Here is a 26395-nt window from a genome sequence, read left to right on the forward strand (position 1 = left end):
CTGGGCCCTCCCCCATTGACCTCTAACTGAGAAACGCCTTACAGCTGGGTCTCGGAAGTATTTCCTCAACTGAGGCTCCTTCTTTTTTGATGACTCTAACTTGTGTCAAACTGACACACAAACCCAGCCCGTGGAGACCCCTTGAAACAAGGCTAAAGACAACAAGACCCCATGGGACATCCAGCTAACTACTCCCCAGCTGTGCTGCCTTGGGCAAGCCTTGGCCTCTCATCACGTAGGAAATGGAGCCTGTTGCAATCCCAAACCTGTAACTCCTCCCAACAACTGAGCACATAGTCCCTTCTAAAAATCCATACACATGCAAATCAGAAACTACACCATTCATACCTAACACCAAGGATATGCATATGCAGGACATACAGCCCATCATAGGGACTTTTGCTCTTATGACACATCCCAGCAGCCGCCGTACATCACCCGCAGGCAGTCTCACGAATTCAAGAGTTTGGCACAAATGCCCGTTCGCATATAAACAGTTCACATCCTACACAGCTCCTGCACGACACTGCACTCACACTTGCTCAAGTGCCCACGCCGCACAGTCCCTTCTTTCTCTAGCCCATCTCACACGCCCAGGCGTCCCTCACTTCTTTGCACAAGATTGCACATAAACACAATGTTTTTACTACTTTCCATCTCTTCCACAAGCCGGCAAAATCGGCCACATCTGTGCTCTTCCCCTCTCCCCCGCAACTCCAGCAAGAGGCTTCCCGCTCGGTGTGCAGCGGCCACAGTGGCCAGGAATTAAAATGCAGCAAGGAGGAGCCGGGAGCGTCAGCACCGCCTCTCCAGGAGCGCACAGCGCTCGCCGCGGCCGCCGCTGCCCCGCCCGCCCGGAGCCGCGGGGCCAGCGAGCGCAGTAGCAGGTGCTCAGAGCCCAGCCGCGCCAGCCTCGCGCGGCTGCTGCCCAAGTTCGCCCGGGGCCCGAGGAGGGCCGGGCCATCGATAGAGGAGCGCAGCCGCCGCCGTTATCACTGCCACCTCAACCGTGGACTTGGAGTCTTGAGAGGAGACCGGCCCACGGAGCAGCGAGCTCGGATCAGCAGCGAGTCCGGATTAGCCCCAGGAGGTGTTGCCTGGGCTCCGCAGTTCCCAGCTCCCGGCGCCTGGGGAGGAGAAGAGGCCAGGAGCAGCACAGCTGAGCTTTTCTGGAGACTGTCCGTACCGAGGGGAGAAACGATAGTTCCCCGGAACCAGCAACCTTGGAGGGGCCCGGCAGCGAGTGGCTTTCCGCAGGACGCCCTGAGAAGCCCCCCGGCCCCGGACCACAGTGACACCTCACGGGACTCAGGAATTGGACTTGGAGAAGCCTGGGAACGTCTCGGCGGAAGGCAGCCCTGGTAGTCGTGAGAAAGAAGGGTTCTGGAGGAAAGGGAAGGAGGAAGTCGCCAGTCGGCGACCACTCTCCCCAGTACACACCCACCCCACCCGCCGAGCCTGGAGCGGCGGTGCGCCTCTGGGGGCGCTCGTTCCTTGGCGCCTTCTCTCGCATGTCCCAGCGCCGCTGGGCTACGGGCCAGACTGGTGGGGTCCCTGGGACTGTCCAAACCAGGCATGGTGGCCCAGTGGCCCCTCTGTGGAGATCAGTGTAAAAACTGGGGTTAGTCGGTGCAGGGGGACTCAGCTCAGGGTCCCCCGAGGTCCAGGACGAGGGGAGGACGGCGGGCACAGCGACCAGGGATTGGAAAGGCGGCTCCCACTGGGGCCCCTCCGGAGGTAGTACCCAGTGACTCGCATCCTCCTAGAAGACTCGGGGCTAGCAGAGCCTGGGAGGCACTCGGGAGAGGCCAGAGCCAGGGGCGGCGGGCCGAGGCTGCACTCAGTCCCGGGCGAGCGCCCGCGGAGGCGGCGGTGGCAACGCCGGGAGGGCATGCCGCGCCACCGGAGCTCCTGTCGGGCGCAGGCTTCCCTGGCGCAGGCTGCGCGCGGCTGCTGCTACTCCCACTGCTGCTGCGGACTCCCATGGCGGCTCCGCCCGACCGGGGCCGCCGCCGCTGTCGCCAGCCTCGGGCTGAATGAATGAGTCGGAGCGGCGGAGCCCGGCTGCCCGCGACCGCGCTCACCGGCCCGGGACGCTTCCGTATGGCCCGCGAGCAGCCGGCGCCCGCGGCGGTGGCGGCAGCCAGGCAGCCCAGGGGCGACCGGAGTGGCGATCGGGCACTGCAGGGGCCAGGGGTCGCCCGCAGGGGGCGGCCGTCACTGAGTCGCACTAAACTGCACGGGCTGCGGCACATGTGCGCGGGGCGCACGGCGGCGGGAGGCTCTTTCCAGCGGCGGGCGCTGTGGGTGCTGGCCTTCTGCACGTCCCTCGGCTTGCTGCTGTCCTGGTCTTCGAACCGCCTGCTCTACTGGCTCAGCTTCCCGTCACACACTCGAGTGCACCGCGAGTGGAGCCGCCAGTTGCCGTTCCCCGCCGTCACCGTGTGCAACAACAACCCGCTGCGCTTCCCGCGCCTCTCCAAGGGGGACCTCTACTACGCGGGCCACTGGCTGGGGCTGCTGCTGCCCAACCGCACGGCGCGCCCACTGGTCAGCGAGCTGCTGCGGGGCGACGAGCCGCGCCGCCAGTGGTTCCGAAAGCTGGCCGACTTCCGCCTCTTCCTGCCGCCGCGCCACTTCGAAGGCATCAGCGCTGCCTTCATGGACCGCCTGGGCCACCAGCTGGAGGACATGCTGCTCTCCTGCAAGTACCGGGGCGAGCTCTGTGGCCCGCACAACTTCTCCTCAGTGAGTTGCCCTCCGCGCGAACCCGCCCTTTCTGACCCCGCGCTTCCCAGGAGTCCCGAGGCTCTTAGTTGGGCCCCTAGGGACTGGACACCAGGCCCCTGTGAGTGTCACCGTTTTCTGACTGGGTGTCACCGCTCCTCAGTGCCCAGGCAGAACAGCTCTTGAGTCCCTTGAGTCTTCAGGTGGTGGGAAACTTGAGCTTAGCTCTGTCTAGGAAGTCACCTTAATACTTAGCACTGTTGGGTCCAGTGTCAGCTCCCGAACTCCTCCCTCTACTGTCTATGGCCCCAGCCCTGAAATAGTCAGAGAAAGCTATTGCTCTCTGACTGGGCTTTAGAGTTGTCTTAAATGGAGGCTTGTTGTCTGTGAGGAGAACAAATACAAAACCTTTCAAAAATAGGCTAACAGGAGAATCCCGCAGAGTTCTTAAGACAGCTTAAGCTCCCAAGCAGTTTATGGTTTCAGAGTTCCACACAAAATGCAGGAGGAAACTCCCAGAACGTTAACGAACACCAAAGTTGTGGGCCCCCTTTGAGGAAGCAGCACCGGTCTGCTGATTTGGAGAAACGCTGTAGATGAAATCACCAAAGTTGTGGGCCCTCTTAGAGGCAGTGGCATCCTTCTGCTGATTTGGGGAAACGCTGTATATGATCTGGGACTACGCACCCACCCCATCCCACTTCCTGACACCTCTGTAAGGTGTTAGTATGGGTCTTCCTGGTTGGAGAAATAGCCTGCAGGTGGGAAAGTGGGGGGTGGGGGTCACGAGTGCCAACAGCCAGAGCCAAGAGAAGCTGTGCTAAGGATTTGTGAGCCATTTGCTGTGTGGCTTCCCCCACACTGTGGGTCTGGAGAACGCAGATGTCAGGCAGAAGGTAGCTGCCTTGTGCAGTCTGTCTCAGAAGAGCGCTGGTGCCAGGCCCCCGCGTGGTGCAAACCCGTCCAGCATTTTCTGTGTAAACGGCCCTCAGGTGGGCTCCGGCTTTTCTACCCGTGCAGGGAAGGTTGGTGTGCGTTCGTGGGCAGTACCGGCAGAATGATCTCTCCTGATGGTTTTGTCGCTGACAAAGCTTTTCCCGGGATGGCAGAGTTGCCACGGGTTTCAACAGGTGTTGGGTTGATGCCAGTTCGCCAAGGTCTCTGATTGGCTATTCTGGTTATTTCTTGTCTGAGATGCCACCCTCGGCTTCAGTCTTACTCTGTCGATTTTTGCAATCTGAATATAGAGTAATTCTGAATTATCCCTCTCTAACACGTTCCATGTCTGGGGGTGGGCTTTTCAGCTGCCCTTCAGATTGTCTCCCACCTGAGACTCGCTGCCTTGGCAAGCAGAGAATGAATGCTGTTAACATACGCTTCTACAAGGTTTCTTCCAGAACCTCAAGCTCAGTCCATAGAAGTCAGAGAATTTGGGCAGCAGCTTCCTGTGGTCAGTCGTTTTCTGACTGACCACTGGTGAACAACTTCTAGTGCTAGACTGAAGTTCAAGGTTACATCTAAGTATCAGCTCTAAGTTGCCTGACGTACAGCCTCTTCAGTGCAATTCTGCATTGGACGATTGGTTTTCAAAGCATATTGAATTGCTATCTGATGCCAGGATTCCTTTCCGATATCACAGCAGACCTGAGCTAGTAATGACTTTCATTCCTATATTTAAAACGAGGAGTGAACTGCGAAGAGCAGTCTTGTGCTGGAAATCAGCAAGTTCAAAGTCTAACTTAGCATGAAGTCACGGGGGAACCCTTCCTCTCTGCTCCTGGGCCTAGCTCCTATCAGAAAAGAGTAAGACTCTTGTCTCCTACCCTGACTACCTCCCCGCAAGTCCCATGCCTTTTCAAAGCTGGGAGAATGGAAGAGGAGCCATCCCAGGTGGCTCAGGTAGATACAGTCTAACCTAACTCTGCATGCTGAGGACATACCACCTGGATTCAGCCTCCATGGCAGGCATGAGAATGAGTTGTGTGGGGCAGGAAGTAAGGAGCTGAGGACAGCAGGGTCCTTCCACGGGAGCATACTGTTTCTCCCAATCAGAATTTGTCAGCCACACCCACTGAAGGGAAAGTCCTATTTCCATCCCCACAGGCTTGTGCCCTAGGGATTCAAAGTGACCCTGGTGGACTGTGATTTGGGTTCTGACCTGGAAGTTTCTAGCCCTCTAACAAGGCATGCTGTAGGCTGTTTTTCTATCTGTCGACTTCAGAAGCTACCTCAGGGGAGTTCGTGACACTGAGCACACCCATCGGGAAGGCTTTCCTCTAACTGCCTTTGCCATCCTTGGTGGAGTAGCTCAGTAATGCAGAAGCTGAGGGCAGGAATTCTTGAGTAACATACATGGCTGCTCAGATTCCGAGTCTATGAGTGTGTGTGTGTGTGTGTGTGTGTGTGTGTGTGTGTGTGTGTAAGAAAGAGAGAGTGAGTAAGAGACAGATTTCTTTGGCTTGGAGCCGTTCCAGGACACAAAGTATCACCAAAATAATAATAATACATATTAATAATAATTGCTAATAATAATAAGAACAGCCAGTTTTCTTCCCATTTGTCTCTACTCCCTATGTATGTTACTGTACCTGCTAAGTCTGTGCTTGCCTCCTCCTTCAGACAAGGAAAGGAATTCTCTAGTTTTACCGCTGTCTCCAGCTCCCAGCCCAAAATTTGACACATAGCAGATGCCCAGGAGAGGCTTGGGAAATGAGTATTTTCATGAGGTATCTGCAGGATCGTCTGTCTTCTTGGGTCTAGGCTGGCTCCTTCTAGCATTTCCAGGGGGTACCAGGCAGCCTGTGGCGTGAGGAGCAGGCCATTAAGCAGTTACCAGGCACCCAGGACTCCCAGGTTGTAAGATGATAGAGCAACAAGTGAAGGGTGGAGCTTTTACAGGAGACGTTCTGGCAGTGTGCCAGCTGTCTCTCATTAGTCCCGCGGTCTGAAAACAAACACCAATGGGAGAGAAATTTATTGCCCAGGGCAGTCCGTTGGGTTCATTCTCCAGGCCCATTCTGGGCATGTTCACTGATGGCTCTGGATTTGTTAAACTGGGCAAGGTTTCATCGCTCAGCAGTCAGGCAGAGCAGTGCCCACTTCTGAAAGCCTGTGTTGTTTCCCTGGCATCAGCCATGAACCTCGGCTCTGCACACGCTGGCTCCACTGTGGCTCCTGGCAGTGGAGACAGAAGTGTGGGCAGGAAGCAGAGCTGTGAGGCAGAGTTCTGAGAGCCCTGGGGCTTAAAAGAGGAAGAGACAGGCCAATGCAGGGCAGGCTCTACTTCAAGAACAAGAGGCCGTTGCCCTCTCTGGGAAACAGCATGCTGCAGGGGGACGTGTCAGGCAGACCTGGCTTTAGACTTTAGGTCTCTCCCTTCCTAGCAGTGTTTCCTGGGCAGAAACTTTGCTTCTGAGCCTCCAGTAATAAGTTCTCCTTCTGAAAGCTAGAAGGGATATGTATGTATGTATGTATGTAAGTATGTATGCATGTATGGGCAGTGACTGAACTGTGTCTGGATGGCAGTGGATGCTTAGTATTCAGGAGGCATTGTTACAATATAGAGAAAGAGTAAAGCACTGTGTACTGGTACCTGGTGGTAAGAGTTACTAAGTATTATCACCATAATTATAATATCTTACCATGACTGCTTAACTGAGGGAGTTGGATATGCTCATTCTTAGCTTAGTCATCGAATCAACCAGTACCTATTATAAGTCAACTCTGTGTCAAGGCCTTTACTAGATATTGGAGATATGAAATTACATAAGGTTTGGTAAATGCCCTTCAGGAACCTGCAGAGACGCATGAATTAGAATCAAGAGCCTTCAGTGTGGACTCAGAAGTATCCAGATCAGACTGGTGACCTCTGATGGCTTCCTGGAAGAGGTGACATTTGAGATGAATCTTGAAGACTGTGCAGGAGAGCAAAAGACAAAGGAAATCATGCGCAGACAAGAGAGTGCAGGAGGGAGCAGGAAGGGGTGAGACTGAGCAGGTGCCTTTTGGGCCCTGGGATCAGTTCAAGGTAGCTGGGGGTGAGGTGGTCCTTGAAAGGTCCCAAGGCAATGGTGTGATTGTGATCGGTACCCGGGGGCCCAACTAAAGTTTTGAAATGTGCAGTACAATTCTGATGTGTTTTTCTTTTGGCTGTTACGCTGTTGTACCTTTGTCCCAGTACCTACCTTCCACCCTCATTTCTAAGTCCACTGGGGCTATTTCCATTCATACCCACCTATATCTTATCCCCTTTTCTGTAGGAGCTAACCTTTAGTTCAGTTTTGGACCATTCATACATGCTATAAGCCAAGGAAACAACATTTAGGGTTTTTTTTTTTAGCACATTTTGCCACATCAAGCCAACGGTCTGTTATGAGCCAGCAATAGGAAACAAGAAATGATTTCAGTAACATATTGTTTGAAATCAGCAAATTCTGTTGAAATGCTGCTAGGCCAGGCAGTGTAGTGGCTGTGAGGAGAGATAGCTTTAGGGAGTCGAGAAAAAAAATTACTTCTGTCTTTATAGAAAGAGGAATAAATGAGCTACTACATGTAAAGTGCTTGGACCAGTTTCTGGCATCAAGCAAGCATTCAATAAATGGGAGCCGTTTCCATTTTTATTACTCGCATGAACATTTACAGTGAAGGGCAAAGGCAGATCGCATCGGGCATCTCTGACAAGCCCTGGCTGGCTTGTTGCATGTCATCTTCATACTAACCCTAGACAGTCTGTGATAATCCGTGTTTTATAAATGGAGGAAATGTCACCCTGAGAGGATGTGCAATGTGTTTTGAGTCAAGAGCCAGTGGGTAGTAAGGCCAAGTCAAACCCAAGTTGCCATGACTGCAGGAGCCATGCTCTCTTTGCAGCCCAATGAGAAGTGAGCAGTGTTGAGGAGGGGACAGGGGGCATCCTGTAGAAAGACCAGTCCAGCCCCAACTTGGCCCTGGCCAGCTGTGTATCTTTGGCCTCAGGACTCTCTTCTGAAATAATAGGATATGAGCCAAATGGCCAATGGAACTTAGCAGCAGAGTTCTCCATTCAAGTGGGCAGTCAGGGGGAAAGAGGGCTCATATGCTGCAGATGGCCAGAGCTTCTCAGCCATCCATTCCTTTTCTTTGCAGAACTGAAACAGTGATTATGGGGGAAACATAGACATTATTGAAGAGCTGGAGACAGGACGGTGATTAAATAGACATTTATACAAGGCACATGAAAAGACCTCTACCAGTTATTTGACTTCAGGGAAATTAGTTTAGGGAATCAAACATAAACTCTATCCAGGTCTGCAGATATCCAAATTGACCCACATCAGGCTAATTCGAAAGTGGCTATTTGGGGGCCACTGTGGCCGGTCATGAAGGCATCAATCAGATGTCTTCCCAATCGAGAAGGGCTGCCATTTTCTCTGTAGGCGCATAGCTTTGACCCCACTGATTTGGTTGGGTAGATACTCAAATCCCATCAACCAGGGCTCAATAAATACTGTGTGCCAGTCACTGACCTACCAAGATGATCATAAATCTCATCTGTTCCTGGCAAAGAGATTTGCAAAGGTCAAGGTGCTTTATCCTTTATTGTTGGCTGTGAAAGGAAGTCCCTACCATGCCAAGAGTGAGACTGGGATCTGTGTCTCTTTTATCAGACTCTAATGAGCACCATGGAATCCATTTCTCAGATCAGGAAATCGGGGTTCAGGGGAATCCCAGGTCACATATGAGAAGGCAGCCCAGTCAGATTTTAACCAGAGACTGACCCAGTTCTAAAGCTGCCGGCTCTCAGGTGTTAATGAAGATAAACCTTCCCGGAAGGGGATGGTTCAATTCCCAAAGTCTTCATTGGAAGCGCCTACTGCTCGGTGGTGTGGACCACAGAAGTCAGGCTGGATTCCATGACCTGCACCCCTAGAGGCAGAGATGACTCTAAAGAGTGAGAGCCCAGGCTGAACTTGCCATCCCCCTGCTCCAGCAGCCCGTACAACAGAAGCTTTGTGGGAGGGGAGGGGCTCAGGAGTAGGAAGTTCTTGTGGTGTCCCTGTCTGCTCTGAATGGCCCTTTTCATTCTTCCAAGGACCCTGATAACTTGAAAACCTGCAGGTTGCCAAAGTGAGCTCCCACTCGGGGCCGGTCCTAACAAAGACGATTCAGTCATGATCAGAACATGAACTGTTGGTCAAACAGAGATGAAGGATGCACTGAGGAAGCTAGCCCCCCTGAGCATGTCAAAAGTCTCCCCAACACCGTTGTTTCCACTGTTACCTTGCTTACAAAATTGTCTCCTCAGATCCCCACACACATTTACTGAGTTCCTACTCTCTACTGGGCACTTTCACACCCGTTGTTTTATTTCAATCTGGCAGTGGACCAGACAAGAAAGCGTCCCTTTCTCCCCATTACAAACAAGGAAACTGACATACAGTCAGGTGATCATAGAGAAGAAATGTTGATCTCGGGGTCCCAAAGTCTGCATTCTTTGTACTATACCATAGCCATTGCCTTTTGACCAAACAAGCCTGTATCTCTTATCTTACCAGTCTAGATAGGAAACTGTAACACACATCCCATCTCGTTTACCCCTGCAGTGATGGAGGACACCTATTGCTTGACAACAGACACCAAAGAAGGAAGTGTCTTGCCCAGCGTCACACTCAGGAAATAGAAGAATAGGTAAAATTTGAGTTCAGTTTCCCTAAGAAACATTATAGGTTGAGCTAACTACTACATGGCAAGATTCCTGGGGCCTCCACACAGGCATGCTGATTCAATAGGTTAGGAACAGGGCCTGGCAAGTAGTTCTCACAAGCTCCCAATGATGTGGACAGTGCTAGCCCATGATCCACTCTTTGAGATGCAAGGTTGTGAACTTGTTGAGGCGGGGAAGCCACTGGTGCAGCTCTCAGTGACGCCAGTTCCCTGGCTCTGTAAAAGGCTATTGGGGAGCAGCATTCTATTGTGGAGAAAAGATGGAAGGTCTAGGGAGGGATGCTAGAGTCACTGGGAAACACAACTGCAGCCTCTGCTGTAGCAAATCTGGGTCACAGCATCCACCAAACCCAAGTGCCAAGCTACCAGTGTTGCCCCAATCAATGCTTCTTCCACAGCTGCACCTGCCTCTCAGTTCCCTGGGGAGCTTGACAGACACCCCTCCCTAGACTCCCATCTTTTCTCCACTTCAGGAGGAAGGCCCCATAAAATTCAAGTCTCAAATGCCCTGAACAATGGCTCCATGAAGTTGCCTGTGTCCTCCTCCCTAGAGCCTGTGACTGTCTTACCTATACAGACTGGATGGGATAAGAATTTGACATGAGATCATACTGAATTATCCGGGTGAGCCCATTGTGATCAAAGGTCCTTGTAACTTAGAAAAGGAACGCAGTCTTGGCGGTGCAAGCCTGTGATCCTAGATACTTGGGAGGCTGAGGCAGAAGGATCGTGACTTCGAGGACTACCTGGGCTACAGAAAAAGTTCAAGTTCAGCCTGGGCAACTTAAATGAGGGTGTGTCTTTAAATAAAATGGGGGAAAAAGGATGGCTAGAGATAAAGCTTGCTGATAGTGGACTCGCCTGGCATGTTTGAGACTCTGGCTTTAAGCTTTGGTACTGAGGAGGGAAAGGAATTGGGAGGGAGAAGAAGAGAGGGAGAGGAGGGAGGAAATCAGAAAGAAAGGACTGGATGTCAAAATGTGAGATTTAACCCCTGCAGTAGAGCTTAGTCAAAGACAGAGATTTAAAGTGATGGTTTTGAAGACACAGGAGGTGACCATGACAGCAGCTCCTAAAAGTTGGAAAAGGCAAGAAAAAAAAAAAAAAGATTCGCTCTGAGACCTCAAGGTGAAGCACAGCCTGTGGACACCTTGACGAAAGCCAGTAAGACTCAAGGCAGACTTTTAACGGCTGTGCTCAAAGATGATAAACATGTGGTGTTTGAAGTGACTACAGTTTGTATAATTTGTTACAGAGAAATCAGAAGCTTGTGTCAGCCAAACTGGCTTCAGATGTACCAGCCATCACCTACGGTAGTGAGCCAGACTGGGTAATTAAGGATCAGGGCCTTCCTTAAAAAAACAAAAGAATTTGTAATAAACACACATCTGTTTTCCAGAGAAGCATGGGAATAATTTAATTACACTTACATCCATGCAAGCTTGGGAATTTATGCCCCAGAAACTGGGAAAAGGCATTGGGGCAAAGTGGATCAGGAGGAAAGAATCGGACAGACTCAAGTTCAAATCAAATCCCAGTTCCTTCAGGTGTTAAGTGGGCAGCTGATGGGAACTGCTCATCTCGTTTTCAAAACCCAGATCGTACCCCCATGTGCGGTCATTATGAAATTTAAATCTAGTGTATTGCTCTATTACAATTTGTATATTGAGAATCAGTCATAAACTGGTGAAATATCTGACTGTCAATAGAGAAAGTGTGCCGGCTTGGGTACATAAATGCATCACAGAGATGTGTAGTAGGTACTACTGCCTTCCTCAATAGGTGATAATCTCTTCCAAGAAGGTCCTCCAAGGCTCCAGAGGAGCAGCCTTCTACTGGGTCACATGCCATTGTGCAAGTTTTACATCACATTTCTCTGGGCAGGCTGGTGCCTTTAGTATCAAGCTCAGAATTAAAATTCGGAGTGGGAGAGGTGAGGGGATGACTCGGTTGGTCATGTGCTTATCAAGAAAGCTTGAGGAACTGAGTTTGGATTCCCAACACTCACATAAAGCCCCATGTGATGAGAGTGACCGTAATACTAGCCCTGGGGACAATCCCTGGAGCTTGCGGGCCGTCCAGCCTAGCCAACCAGTGAGCTGCGGGCTCAGGGAGAGACTGTCTCAAAAAAAAAAAAAGTGGAGAAATAATTAAGAAAGACACTTGATAGGATCTCTGTTTTCCATGTATGCCTGCAAATATGTGTGTAGGCACACATGCACACACACACACACAACACACACACACACACACACAGAGAGAGAGAGAGAGAGAGAGAGAGAGAGAGAGAGAGAGAGAGAGAGAGAGGAGGGAGGCAGGAGGGAAGGAAAGAGGGAGAAGGAGGCAGAGAGAAGGGGTGGTTCAGAGGGGAGGGGAAAAGGCTGGAATGGTTCATATTGCTCTTGTAGAAGACCCACATTTGGTTCCCAACACCTGCATCAGTTAGTTAATGATCTCTTGTATCTTCTGCTCCAGAGGACCCCAACACCTTGAGTCCTCTGTGGGCACTTGGGTTTATGTGCGTGCGCACACACACACACACACACACACACACACACACACACAATTAGAAGTAAAGTGAATCTAAAACTACAGACGAGAGTCAGAGAGGGACGCCAAGCTGACACCGAGGCACTGGCCATCCACTCTCAGCCTCGGTGTGCATCAGCCTGCCACATGGTTTCTACCCCTCAAAGCGTCAGATTCTCCCTGCGTGAACTCTCTCTGTCCTACATCTGTATTCTGGCCACCCCCTTCCGATTCTGATGGCGTATTTGATCTGAAAGTTGTTGATACTCTGATCTCTGAAAGTGAAGGGTTTAATCTTCTCTTGGAACCCCTCCCAACAAAAATTATTTTCCCACTTTGAAATGGCACGGGCATCCACTGTGAACTCTCATCCATAAATCTGAGCCTACTGCCCAGGAAAGTAGATGAGGTTTGATTCTGCTCCTCAGCACAGCCTCACAGTGCAAATTATGGAAAGAATTTGATTTATAGAAGCACCTCAAAGGCTCTGGAGTGAGACGCGTGTTTATTCACTTTATTACCATTTATTTTACACTATCTCTTTATGCTCCCTGCACATGCATTTGAAGGACTATTTGGATAGATGCTTATGGCCTGCCAGATTGCATGGCCCTGTCAAGGCACATGGTTCTCGTTGGTGAGACTTTCAATAGCACAGACTTGGGGGGATCCTCATTACAGTGCTGGGGCAAAGCCTGGCCTTATAACAGGCAAGATGGAGATGTGAGCCTGAAGTTTCCCAGCTCTGTGCTTGTGTGGTACACACCCAGCTGCAAGCGCGGGATGCAGGCAGGCGGGCTTGATTTAAGATTCAAATATCTCAGAACAGCTGGGGATATTTAGCATCGCAATAATTACATTACATTTTTGACGGTACATGGAGTGAGAGCCTTTTTTGGGGTTGTTGTTGCTGCATATTCTGTGAGCATCCGATATCTAAGCCAGGCATGGAAACCAAACTACATTTTTTTCACATCCAAAGAATTTCGTTTTAAAGATCCAGCCGAGGACAGTGCCCCACCCTTTAATCGTCACCATGATTTTAGAGTGGCAAGACCTATGTCCTGCTGTCTACCGCGGCCAAGGAACTCAGTTAGGAGATCTGTGGTGCCCAGAAAAGCAGGAAGTGGGTGGAAATGATCAGGCACCCCTGCACACCAGGAGTGAGGGTGCTGACTTAGCAAAATGACATTGGTACGATGCTGTTGATGGTCTCTGCAAAGCCCACTGAGTTGAAGTGAATTGATGGTAGGAGGAGGTACGATGAGAGGAAGCAAGAGGAAGACCTACTATGCACCAGGCGGAGCGGCCCAGGCTTCCTGTCTACTTTACGTCACAGTCACCACGCCCTCGAGAGAAACAAATTCAGAAAGAAGAGACTGTCGTTGGTTCACTCTTTCTGAGAGTTGCTGTCCCACATTATAGAGACGAAGGCATAGTTGACTTCATGGCAGCCAAAGCAGGTGGCAAGGCTGTTCACATTATAGCAAAACAGGAAGCAGAAGGGGCTGTAGGTAGCAGGGCTAGAATCATCCTTCTAAGACCCACCCCTAGTGACCTACTTCCCCCAACTAAGCCAAAGGTGCCACAGCCTCCCCAAAACAGCAGCAGCAGCAGGAGAAGGAGCACCCAAAGCATTCGACTGCAGGAGACATGTCAGGTTCACACAGTAACACTCTATCCCTCAGAACAACATTTTGAGCATTAAATCCCATTGCACCTGTTTTACAGAGGAAGCAACCAAGGTGCAGGCTAATGGGGTACATAGTGCTGAGGATTTCACAGACAACGTTATTTATTCTGTTTTGCTTTGTGGGTCTGGTTTTGTTTTGCTTTTGAAAGAGAGTCTTCGTGCAATTCAAGGGGCCTTGAACTCCTGATTCTCCTACCTTTTCACCTGCTGGGCGATGGGATTTCAAGCACACACCACCACATTCAACCGCTAGGCAGCAATTCGAATGGTGAATTTGTATCGACTTCTAGCTACTTCATTCCTGGCCCTCTATCACATTCCAAGGCTCTTAGCTAGCAGGTGAGACCAAACAGTTCCCATGGACCCTATGACCTTGACTGCCATCCCTCCTTCTACCCCTGTAGAGTCAAGAGTCCATGGCCTTGAGCACAGTGCCAAGTCACTTATGAGCCACTTGCTGTTACAAAGGAATTTCCCAACATCCAGGCCCCTGCTCAAGCTGCAGCCTTCCCTGGGTACCCCATCCCTCCCACCTGTCTGTCCTTAGGGCGGGGCTGAGGATGTGCTCACATATGCCTGGTGTTGGGCTTTGTGCTTTAGGAGACAGTATGCCCCTTCTCTACCTGCACCCTTGTCTGTTCTTGAAACCTTTTAATCTCCTGCGTGTAACTGAACAACGCATATACACATGAAACAAAACAAAAATTGTAGCGCGAATAATAAAGACTGAGAGACAGATACTGGGGTTCAAGCTGAAGATCAGAAAAGCAAAGCCGTCAACCACTAGAGAGCTCTTGCCTCTACAAAATCTTCATTCTGAAAGGAGAGTGAGTTCCTGTCTCATCCTGCCTTAGATTCCTCTCTAGTGCTGGGTGGGATTAAAGGCCTGTACCACCACCACCCTGCCTCTATGGTTAACTAGTGTGGCTGCTAGGATTAAAGGTGTGTCATCTCAAGTGCCAAGTGTTGGGATCAAAGGTGTGAGCTCTGTTTCTCTTTAGAATGATTCAATCCACTCTCACATAGCCTTGAGTCCTGGGATTAAAGGTGTGTGCCTCCACTTCCTGGACTCTAGTGGCTGAGCTCTGCCCTCTGATCTTCGGACAAGCTTTATTTATTGAAACAGAAATAATATACCACTATAAAAATACTTTTTTTTTTTGGTTTTTCAAGACAGGGCTTCTCTGTGTATCTCTGGCTGTCCTGAAACTCACTCTGTAGAACAGGCTGGTCTCAAACTCACAGAGATCCACCTGCCTCTGCCTCCCTGAGTGCTACGATTAAAGGCATGCACCACTACCGCCTAGCCAAAAATACTATTTTTAATATATTGCCTCTTTTCTATGGTTCTACCAATCCCCCGCCCCCAAGCAGCTAAAAAGCAAAGGAGTCTAGGCACATCGTGGGATCCTTTCCTTTTGTGGTCTTGGTTGCAGTCAGTGTTCCCCAGCCCTCATCCACTGTCATCTTTCTGAGGGCAAGGACCTCAGCTGCCTGGTACTCAGTACTGTGCTATATAGGCAAATCCCTGTCTGACCATTGCGTTGTTGAAACAGAAGAGTCAATGCACCACAATACATGTGAACTTAGTCCTTCACTCATTCTACAGAGTTACTGGGAGTCCACCTAGGTCCAGCATGGCTTGGCAGCCCAAGAGTATGGGTTCAGCTATCCCTCATAGAGTGCTTCATCTGGAATCAGGCTTCCCCAGTCTCCCTGAAGAGCAGAAGAATCGGGAGGGTTTAGTTAAAACTCCCTGGCCAGCTGAATGTGGTGGCTCCTACCTGTAATCCTGTCTCTTTGGAAGCCGAAGCAGGAGGACTTTCTCAAGTTCAAGACCAGGCTGCTCTAGAGTGATTCCTTGTCTCCAAAACAATCAATCAATCAAAAAAGAAAAAAAGCAAGCAAGCAAAAGCCCAGGCCGCCGCTCACAGCTACTGAACCAGAATGCATAGAGAAAGGACTTAGCTTTTATTTATCACCTTATTTATTGCACTGGTAATCAAGCCCAGGGCTTCATACATGCTGGGCAAGTGCTCTGCCACTGAGCTACAACTCCAGACTTTTTTCAAATACTATGTTCTGAGACAGGAGTCTCACTAAACCAACCAGGGTGTCTTGAACTTACTTTGTAGCTCAGGCAGACCAGGACCTTGGGATTCTCCTAAGTAGCTGGGACTACAGATCTATTCCACCCTGATCTGGCCCAGTGATACATCTTTAACATGCATAGGATGGAGGATTTTAAAGAAACATTGTATGTGGAGGGGTGGGTGGGGCCATTAACATCATAAGTGAGCAAATAAACAATCCTAAATACTGTAAAGAGAAAAGTTTCAGGGCCAGGGATCTATCAATGGGGTAGGGAGGGGGTTCTTGAAGACGAGGAGGATCGGGATTGGATTGGTGTCTGGGGAAGGGACATCTGTGCTGAGACCTGGAAGGTGAGAAGGGGAAGCCACACAGGGATGAGGGGGGATTCCATTCTGCATGGAGCTGACAAACCCCAGCCAGCATGGGAGAAGAAGCATCTGCCTCCTTCCTTCCACTGCTAGCAAATTCAGCTTCCACGGCTCTGTCCCTAGTTCTTTGTGCTGTGGGTACATCTGGCTCCTGCAAAGTGTAGCTGCCTCCCTCACCCACACAGTGTGCGGGAACAACATGACTCTAGCAGTCTGGAAACACTGACCCCCTAGAATGCTAATGGGATGGAGCCTGAAGTCTTTAGGCAGCTCTCCTTTCAAATGGGAAAATGCAGCCCTAAGAATTCAATCACCAGTTCCCATGTGGGGGCAGCTCGGTGGGCGGGGCTGACTTAGTGGGGTGCTTTCTTGGGAATCTGGCATCCTGGCCAGTTAGCACCTCCTCCTAGGTTGGCTAGTCTTCCTGAGGTCAGAGGTGTTTGACACGTAGGTCCAGTCCCCTGAAAAGCTTAGGCCTGGATGGCAAGCTGCTCCCGTCCCCTTTCCCCGGACTTTGTGTTTCACAGAGAGCAGGCAGATCTTTCATTTCCATTCACGTTCATAGCCACGCAGTGTAGAAAAGCAGAGTGTAGCATCTGCATTTCACAGACGGGGGAAATCAAGGCTTGACTTGACCAGGGCTATCCAGCTAGTGCCAGAGCCAGGACAGTGCTGGGCTATAGTGGGTGGTGACTTGCTCTCAGAAGTCTAAATGTATATCCTGCCGGTGTTGATATTCATGTCACCTCTTAGGGAGCTATTGTCTCTTGTCCCAGTGGAGGGCTTCAGAAAACCTAGTCAGGGTCTGTCTGACTCCCTGAATCCTTGGCTGAGAGGTCCCACTGAGATGCCCCGGTTAGCCAAGCAGAGTCTCTCAAACTTTGAGAATTTCTATGTCCCCAAGAGTGACCCAGGAATGTTACAAAAGTCCCGGTTCTGGTTCCTGCATGCCTGACAAGCTCTCAAGCGCTGCCTGTACCACTTGGCACCAGCCTACATTTTATATAGCAAGTTCTCCAAGGCCCGGGAAAAGGTCAGCTTAGACTAAGAGGGAACACAAGGCCTCTGACTGGGACGGCCCTGGCTACATTTCAACCTGCCACTGTACTCGGCACAGTGGAGAATCACCCCTCTTGGACAGGCTTCAAGGCAGCGTCCCCTTGTGCTGAGTTGCACCCTGAGAAGCTCGGCTCCTTCACCAGGCTGATGCTCCAGCTCTGGGCTCCTGCTGCGTAGAGATGTGCACCGTGCAGTAACTGTGAAGTCACTGGGAAGGGTACCTCCTCCTTTGTCTTTGCTATGAAATGACTAAGCTCTTCAGAGACCATGTGGATGGGGAAATAGCAATAGAGTCCCCTGCAAAGAGGAGCCGCCAGGTGCTCCTCTGAGTGTGTGGCTATCAGGAACAGGTGAAGGTAATAGAAGGAGGAATTCCTTCACGATCACAATCATCAGGGGCTGCCTTTGAGCCCTGTGGTGCTGAGGGAGCTGTGGCAGGCCATTCCAAGGTAAGGCAGGCAGAAGCCTGTGCTTTTGTTGCTAACAGCCCTTAGCCTTACTTCGGCAGCCTGCAAACCCTGCTTTTGGACTCATTCATTCCACTCACCCATTCATGCTCTCCTTAGCTGATTTTGTCACATATTCTTTCGCTGTTTCTTTTATTTATTCAACTATTCACAGATTCATTTACTCATTCATACATTTATCTAGTGCATTCCATAGACCAGGCACTGTGCTGGCCTCAAAGGATAGTAAAATGAATCCACTCCAAGGCGTCAGTTCAATCTCTTCATCCCTGTGGGGTCCTGTAGCCAACCAAACAACAGACAAGTCCCCCTCAGTAGCTTTTCCTGTTCGGTGCTGAAAAGGTGACTCAGATAACCAGTTCATTATCTTTAATCTGAGAGTCCATTTTGTCTAAAGGGATCACGTGGTTTCCCGCCACCTTCAAGATAAGGCCAAACACTGAGGAACTCTCCAGGCTCTGCTTCCGTTCATCACACCTTTGGTCGCAGGGAAGTGCTTTGGGTATTGGAATCTGCCTGGTCTACCAGGCAAGCCTCAAGGATGCTGTTTCTTCCACCTGGAATCCTACAGTCCCCTCTTCCCTGTACTCTCTATGGAGCAGGGAAGAAAAGGGTCTGTGGTCTACACTCTAGCCTTTCCCAACGAAGGGTTTTATTCCAAGGACATGCAAGCAATTGGGTGGTTCTTTATGAGGCTAGGAGAAGTAGGAGAGTTACAGATCCTAGACCAGTGCTATGACTTGCTCAAGGTCTCCAGGACAGTTTAGCTCATCTCACCCCCTCTCCGGAGCTGATGCAAGTCTACACCGCGCACAAAGATGGGGGCCGCTGGGAGCCATTAATTAATACTTGCAGGGCATTTTTATTGCGATCTATGGAAGGCTTGAGGAATCTGCTCCGGTCAGGCAGTCGGCTGCAGAGGCGAGCTGAGGTTAGGCAGGATGATTCAGATCTCAAGATGCAAGTTTGCCTGAGATGTTTAAATAACTCAGAGTTACTGCCACCCCAGCCAGGACAGGACAAACAGGCACTGGTGGGCGATTTCTGAGTGGGAGGGGATGGGAGGCAGGAAGCAGGCTTCCAGAGAGAAATTACCATTTTCATGTTTATGACTTTGGCTCATGGGAGTGCCGCAGGGACAGGTTGGCTAACACACTGGGTAATTGCCTCAGTTCTCCATTTTACTCTGAAGCATGCAGCCAGCTTAGATGGTGTGGGACATAATTTGCCTGGGCCTGCCAGGTGCCTAGAACTCACTCAGGTCATGAGGTACTGATGATAAGAAACAAGGTGGGTGTTCATCTCTTGGGCAACAGGACCACGGTCCCCGTGACCACAACTGCATAGCTAAAAGAATGGAGGCATTCCAAGATGGAGGTCGGAAGATAAGCAGTTGCCTTCCACCACTGTGCACTCTTTGTGGCCCCTTTCGGAGTCTCTGGTGCCCACCCGGAAAGCAGAGATGGTGCACCAGCATTTCTCAGTTTGGCTGCCTATTAGAACCACATGGGAAAACTTAAAAAATATCAAAGCCCCAAGTCCAGCCCAAAGTTCGTGATCACATTGGCTTGGAATGGAGCCCAGATGTCTGTATTGTAGCTGGAGTTCATTGGCTCCACTGACCTCTCCAGCCTTCATTGGGTGGATTTTCTAGGGGCAAGGGGGTGATGAAGAGACAGTGACCTTGGGATCCATGGTTCCAGGTTCCATTTTGTTGTAAGTAATTTGTATCTGCCTGAGGCTCACCCATCCCATGAGGACAATTCTTTGTTGTTTTTTGTTTTTAGAAACAGGGTTTTTCTATGTAACAGTCATAGCTCTCCTGGAACTAGCTCTTATAGACCAGGCTGGCCTTGAACTCTTTAAGATCTGCCTGCCTCTGCCTCCCAAGTGCTGGGCTAAAAGGTGTGCACCACCACTGCCCTGTTCATAAGGTCAATTCTTAATGAGTGTTGGGGGGTTACAGCACAGAACGCAGAGACTTGGCTTCCGGTACTGTGAGTATTACCCCTGTGCCTTGGCAAGTTACCTTAGGATCCTGGACTCTCATGTCTTCATCTTTGGACATCAAGGAAAACATTGCTTGCAAGCGGGTGGGACACAACATGTTGTACATTGTGGTTTAGAGCACAAAGTACCTCCCAGTCAGTGCCTATGATCAGGGAATTCAGCTCCTTCTCCGGTCCCCACATGATTCCAAGTAGGCAGGCTGCAGAGTTTTCCTTGATGTCCATGAATGATAGAATTCTCATTTCCGTAGAGCTAACCCTTCCAGGATACATGAGGTGATGGAGGTTCGGCATAACCAAGTTAGTGAGATCCAGAAAGACGTCAGTTCAAATCCCAGCAATGCCCCTTCCAAACCATCTTAGACTAGTTTATTCATCTTCCTGTGTCTCTGTGTCTTTATCTATGTAATGGACAGAAACATCCGTCATTTTCAGAGTGATCTTCGGGATGAAAGCCAGGTAGAGTCCTTTGTGGAATCCAGCTTTGTATGGCTACTCCCTTCCTCTCTTCTCCAACTCCTCTCCCACTAGCCTCTAAACTCTTCAAGGACTGGAGTCATGAGAAACAATTCTCTGTGACCTCAGGTAGGCCATTGCATCTCTCTGTGCCTCCATTTCCCCATCTGAGAAGTGGGGATGCTAATAATATTAGGAACGGCTTCAGGCATGGAACATGGGCACCAGCAGTTCAGCTTTTTCAGGGTGTTTGTTCTTCCGACTGGCCCCAGTGTGACCCTCCCCACCGCCACTCACCGTGCGGTGGTAGCTGAGTGAATAAGGGGCTTGTTCTCCAGGCAGAAGAATGGTAAATAAGCCTTGTCTCCTGGGTCCTTGCATCTTCTGGCGTCTTCTTGGGGCAATGACAGATCTGCTGACTTCGCAGGGCCCTCGGGGCTCTAGGGCAGAGAGCGGCAACCTATATCAGGGCTTTGCTTATTGTCTCGAGATGGCAGAGGGGGAAAATGCTATAAATATGGAGGATTCATCTGCGATAAGTCATGGACAGAAACCTGAGCTATATAACTTTTTAATTCTCCACTCCAGCTTGTAAGCAAAGGCCGTAAAAACAGTCACTAGTAATTTATTTTTTCCACTCTTTTAATTTTGTAATTTCTTTTTCCTTAACCAACCAAAAAAGTTATCTTAAACTCACCTGCAGCAGTCATGAAATTAAAGCCGGCGCCTCTTCGACACTTCCAGCATGAAATACAGGTTCAAGGGCAATTTCCTAACCAGGCATTAAAACGGGAGTGAGTCCTGGCTTCTGTTTCCCTCCCCTGACTTGCCAGCACAGGCAGCTGGCGTGGAGAGAGGTGGTTTAGCCACAGAATAGATGGTGTAGTCTCCCAGGGGTTGAAGTTAATGCCTTCTTTCAACTGGAAGCTGGGTGATCTTGGGCAAGTGGCTTCTGTACTGATTGTCAGTCCCCTGGTTGTAAAATGTAGAAACAAATTAGGGACCAATCTCCCATCACTGAGATGTTCTCAGCATCCAAAGAGATAGATGCAGGAAAAGTGCACTGTTCATCACAAAGCGCCGGGAACGTGTTGGAGATCACTGCTACCACCCATGAGGATGGTGGTGGGGGTAACGGACGATGATGGTGGTGGAGGGCCGGTGGTAAATGTGGGTGTGGGGATGGGATGGTAAAGATGTTGGAGTGATAAACACGGAGATGGAGGTGGTGATAACGGTGATGGCAGCACACCACTAGGAGGGACCGTGGATTTGTGTGCCAAGAGAAGGAGCTTTCCCATTCCTATACTTTACGCTTCTCTGTGTACGAATAAATAGATACCTAGAGCTGGGGATCTATCTCTTTGGCAGAGTATTTACCTAGGCTGCTCAAGGTCCTGGGTTTAATCTGCAGTGCTGACAAAAGCCTACTCAGTAAGGAAGTATCTAAAATCTGCTTTCATCCCTCGTCTTCCCCTCAGGGGTTTCAGTCATTCAGCAATAATTACTAGTGAAGTGCTGACCGCACACCGCATCTCCTGTGTCCTGAGCCACAGTGCATGAACACAGGGAGATAAAGGCCGGCCCTTACAGCGCTTCCAGTCTAAAGCAGCAGTTCTCAACCTGTGGGTCGCAACCCCTTTCACAGGGGTTGCCCCAGACCATCAGAAGTCACGGGTAGTTGCATTATGATTCATAGCCGTAGAAAAATTATAGTTATGAAGTAGCAATGCAAATAATTTTATGGTTGGGTCATCACAGCAGGAAGGACGGTATTAAAGGGTGGCTACATAAGGAAGGTTGGGAACCACTGGTCTAGAGGGCTGGTTAAGTGGGGCGGTGAAGGCAGGTGGTGACATAGTTTTTAAGGGCAGTAGGTACTGTGAAGACCATGAACTAGGATGAGGGCTTAGAGACCAATAGGAGCAATGTGTACAAGATGTTTTGTCTTATGGAGGCAGGGTCTGTCTGACTTCAGAGTGAGGCCTGAACGATGGTAGAACCAGGGGAAGCCCCAGAAGCAGCGCCCCAGACGGAAGACACACACAGAGGCTTTAAGTTGGGCATGAGCTCGTCTTATCTCCGAGATGGACAGAAGGATCATGCAACCTTGAGCAGAATGGAAGGAGAGAGGAGGATATGCTGGCACTGGAAAGGTCCATGTAGGAAGAACTGTAGCAAGCCTTATAACCTGGGCTGAATTTGGAGGTTCTTCTCAGGGAGTGTGGAGCCCCTGGGGGGCTTAGGTGCAGGAACACCACGGAGTGGTACTTCTGCGACCTCGATGGCTTCAGAGTCTGAGGTATGAATGGAGGTAAGAAGACACGTTAGGGTGTAGACTCAGTAGTGAGGATGAGAGATGTTAGCAGACTTGAATAGCAGTTTGGCAGTAGAGGTGGTAAGGGTGGTCCAGTTAGGGAGATGAATCCAATGAGACTTCCAGGATAGAGGTAGGATGATGATGGTGGTGGGGGTGGCGGTGGTAGCACAACTACAGGTTGATGTTGGAGTATGAGCAAGAGAGGATCAAAGAAAACGGCCAGGCGTGGGCACTGGGTGGATACTGGCAATATGATCCAGATGAAAAGCAGGAGAATAGATCGAGAAGATGACAGAGATGGGGAACTTCCCATTTGGGGCACATTGAGGTTAAAAAAAACAACTAAGCATTCTAGATGTTTTTGGACAGATGGGCTTGAGCTGCAGGGGAGATCAGGACAAAATATAGGGATGGGAATCATAACTAGAATGGTGGGATTCGGTGATAGGGATAGAATAGAACCATAGAATCATAGCAGTGAAACCTGCTCACACAGAGAGCAACAGGCTGAGTGCCGAGCCCTAGATTCACCAACAGTCGGGACAGGATAGAGAAGGAAAGTCCAGGAGATGGGCGGGAAGCCCAGAGAACACTGAAAGGTAAAGCTCTTAGGAGAAGAGGGGTTCTGCATGGGTCAAGCTCTGTGCGACAAACAGCAAAAGGCAGACCACTCCCATCAGAACCAGAAAGCCCTGCAATGTAGAACTTGCCAGCTGAGGCTGTGCAACCAGATGCATTTGAACCCAGGCCCTGATACTGCTGTGGCTTAGCTTTTGGCCCATGGCCAGGCCCTCGCATCCCGGTTCTTAGCTTCCTTCTCTACTTGGCATTCTTGTGCAGCTTGTATGAGATAATGTCTGCGAAGTGATTAGCACTGGGCCTGGCACCCAGCAGGGACTTAATAAACAGAACCTATTTGTCTTCTTCCTGAAAGCGCTTGAGTGGTTAGACTCGTCCTCAGACACACTGCAGGTTTCACCGAGGCAACCCAGCCTTCTCTCAAAGACTCTGATAAGTGACAAAAGGGCAAGGTGGATGGGGACAGTAAGACCCCTTGGCAAACAGAAGCATAGCCCTAGCCTTTCCTGAAAACATCCTACTTAAAATCTTGAAAGCCCCCGTGTGGACCACATAAAACCCATTCACAGACGCAAAGATGCTCACCTGAGTTTGCCACCCTTGTTAGGTGATGAAGGCCCAGAAAGGAATTTTAAATAGGGTAATGGAGATTGGCAAGGTTAGATCTGCACTTTAGGAAGTTCACTGTGCACTATAGACAGGACAAGAGCAGCGTGGATCTCATCCACAACACAGAGAGAAGCCAGGAAACCCCACTATGATGAGTGGATACCAAGATGAAGGAATAGACTCATTGTAACATAATTAGCTCTCTAATCAGTATGTAGGGTTATCATTTCAAAGTGTAAAGATGATTGTATAGCTAAAGACTTTTCACCCCTGTTAATGGAAATAACTTACCAACCTGGGGCTTGGGGTTGATTGACTGCATTAAAAGATAAGGTATTAATTTTTAACCAATTGATTTTTATAACAAATTAGGTTATTGATTAAGAAATCAATCAGTGTGGACTAAGAAGTCACTCAGTGTGGACAGTAAAAGCTGTAAATTAGAGTATGTCTTGTTAGAATAAAGGCTGAGCAAAGGTGCCCAGAGGGTTTCCCTCTCTGGGCTGCAGGGAAGGCTTTGAGTCACTCAGATGGAGAGTGGGGAGCTGAGCCTCTGGCCTGGACCACAGTCTGTTAGGATACTGCAGCTGGCTGGAGTAAGTGAGTTTAGATGTGAAGCTTGTCCTCGCCTCCCTCCAGAGATTTAAGAAGTGGTTGAACTTGGCACAATGAGGACACTGAAATAGATCAAATGCAAAATATTTCTATCTATAGTCTCAATATATTTAAATTTATAAACTATCAGGGAAGGAAGAGGGTAATCATTCTTAGACCTCAGATACTATGAAGGACCTTACAACCAGCAGCTGGCTTCCTGAGAGTCTGTGAGACAAAGTCAGCCAGGCTCAAGGCAAAGAGACTGACCTGTGTTGAGTTGCAGGAAGAATGAATGACACCAGAGACTTGAGGTTGGTCCTGGCATAAAAGATACATTTGGAGCCATCTTTTCTACTAAAGGAAGATGAGAAAAATCCATACAGAAGCTCAAGGAGGCCAGAGTCTGCTGCAGGCTCCTGGTGAATGAGGACCACGGAACTCCTACAAGAACAAGGGTCTGTATGCCCACATCAGATGTGCAGTACAGTCTGAATGTATACTGTTTGCATAATACAAAACTCTCAAGTTGACAAGAGCATAAAAACTGAACTATAGACATGCGTGGGGCCCAAGATAAGCAAGCAACTATATCACTCTTGTACGATACTGCATACAATGCAGGATGTGCGATAATTGAAGGGGGAAAAACACTATAACATCACACCTATACTCACTAAAGGCAGTACTAGCATGCACTTGTCTCATTCAACCCTACAGAGTGGATACTAAAGTCCAGGGGTGTGTGTCAGTATGGTAGTGCACTGTTGTTATACAGAAAAAGGAGCCAGGGATTTAGAGGTAGTAGATCTAAATTTGAATCTCAGTTCTGCCATTTAACAGATTTGAACAAGAGCAAGCTACTTAAACTGTCTAAGCCTCAGTTTCCCTATCCAAAAATGTAGGGTTGTTGACAGTTGCTTTGGAGGATGAATAGGGAAATGGGGGGGTGTCACACTGGTAAAAATCCTAGATATAGTGCTAGTTGCTCCTTATACTTTGTTTCTTTTAAACCTTTCTCTTTAGAAATCTTCTCCAAAATAACTCCACAATGAGCCCTGACTGGGCTAGCAACATCTTTATCTACTGGACTACCTGTATTCTGATGCTCTGCACTAAATTGCTTGCTATTATAGGAGTAATATTTTAATTCCAGTTCCTGGCTTGTGCAGCTCCCTTTAACTTTGTTCTCTTTGTCCATATTTATTTCCCATTAGGCTTACAATAATCAACTGGGGAATAGATGGCAGATAAATGAATGAATATATGGATAATTAGATGATGGATAATGGATGGAGGGTGGGGGGACGAGTGGGGGGATGAATGGATGGATATGGATGGGCAGACAAGTGGATGAGTGACTGAGTTGATGAATGGATTAGTTTATGGATATATGGCTGAGTTTGTGGATGGGTGGATGGGTGGATGGGTGGGTGGGTAGATAGCAGGTGAATGTATGGGTGAGAGTGGATGGATGAATTATTGAAAAAGTGGATGAATGAATGGGTAGGTGGGATGGATGGATGGATGAATGGATGGGTAGGTGGATGATTAGTTGGATGGATAATAGGTGAATGTGTGGATGGGCAAGTGAGCTGATGAATGGATATAAGAATGAATGAGTAGATAGATAGATAGATAGATAGATAGATAGATAGATAGATATAAAGGGTAAGTTTGGGTAAGTTTATGAACAGATGATTGGATAGATAAGTAGATGAGCAAGTTGACAGATGGATAGACAGATGAAGGAATGAATAGTGACCATGGTTGGATGGATGAGTTCATAGACAGATGAATGGTTGGGTGAATGAGGATAGGTGGATGGGTGAGTTGGTAGATGGTGGATGTGTGAATAGATGAGTTACTGAATGGATGAATGTATGGTTAGATGCAGCACAAGTTCTAATAGGTCCTAATAATAAAAGCCCGGAGTCAGATATAGGGAAAAATGCTGAGAGATCAGAGAGACGAAGGAGCAAACCACAGCCACCTTACCTACTCAGCTTTCCAGCAGAAAGGACACTGAACTCTATCTCCTCCTGCCTTACCACTTCCTCTCTCCACCCTGCCATATCACTTCCTGTCTGTCTGTATAGACCTCTATGGTTAGCTAGCGAGTGGCTAGCTTTGCCCTCCAATCTTCAGGCAAGCTTTATTTATACAAACAAGATATCACCACATTTCCC

General features: G+C 49.3%; 1 protein-coding gene across 3 annotated transcripts in view; it reads left to right on the forward strand.

Annotated features, from left to right (window-relative positions):
* The window catches only part of Asic2 (acid sensing ion channel subunit 2), a 1092647-nt gene that overhangs the window by 814738 nt on the left and 251514 nt on the right, over positions 1-26395 (forward strand). For 2 of the 3 annotated variants that reach the window (XM_087910223.1, XM_087910225.1), the window contains exon 1: positions 2041-2748. The exons of the other annotated variant lie outside the window; for it this stretch is intronic. In XM_087910223.1, the coding sequence (XP_087766349.1) occupies positions 2041-2748 (708 nt within the window). Of the gene's footprint in view, positions 1-2040; positions 2749-26395 lie in introns of those variants that run through there. 3 annotated transcript variants of the gene reach the window in all.

This window comes from Myodes glareolus, chromosome 9 (genome assembly GCF_982192425.1).
Source record: "Myodes glareolus chromosome 9, mMyoGla1.1, whole genome shotgun sequence".
NCBI lineage: Eukaryota > Metazoa > Chordata > Mammalia > Rodentia > Cricetidae > Myodes > Myodes glareolus.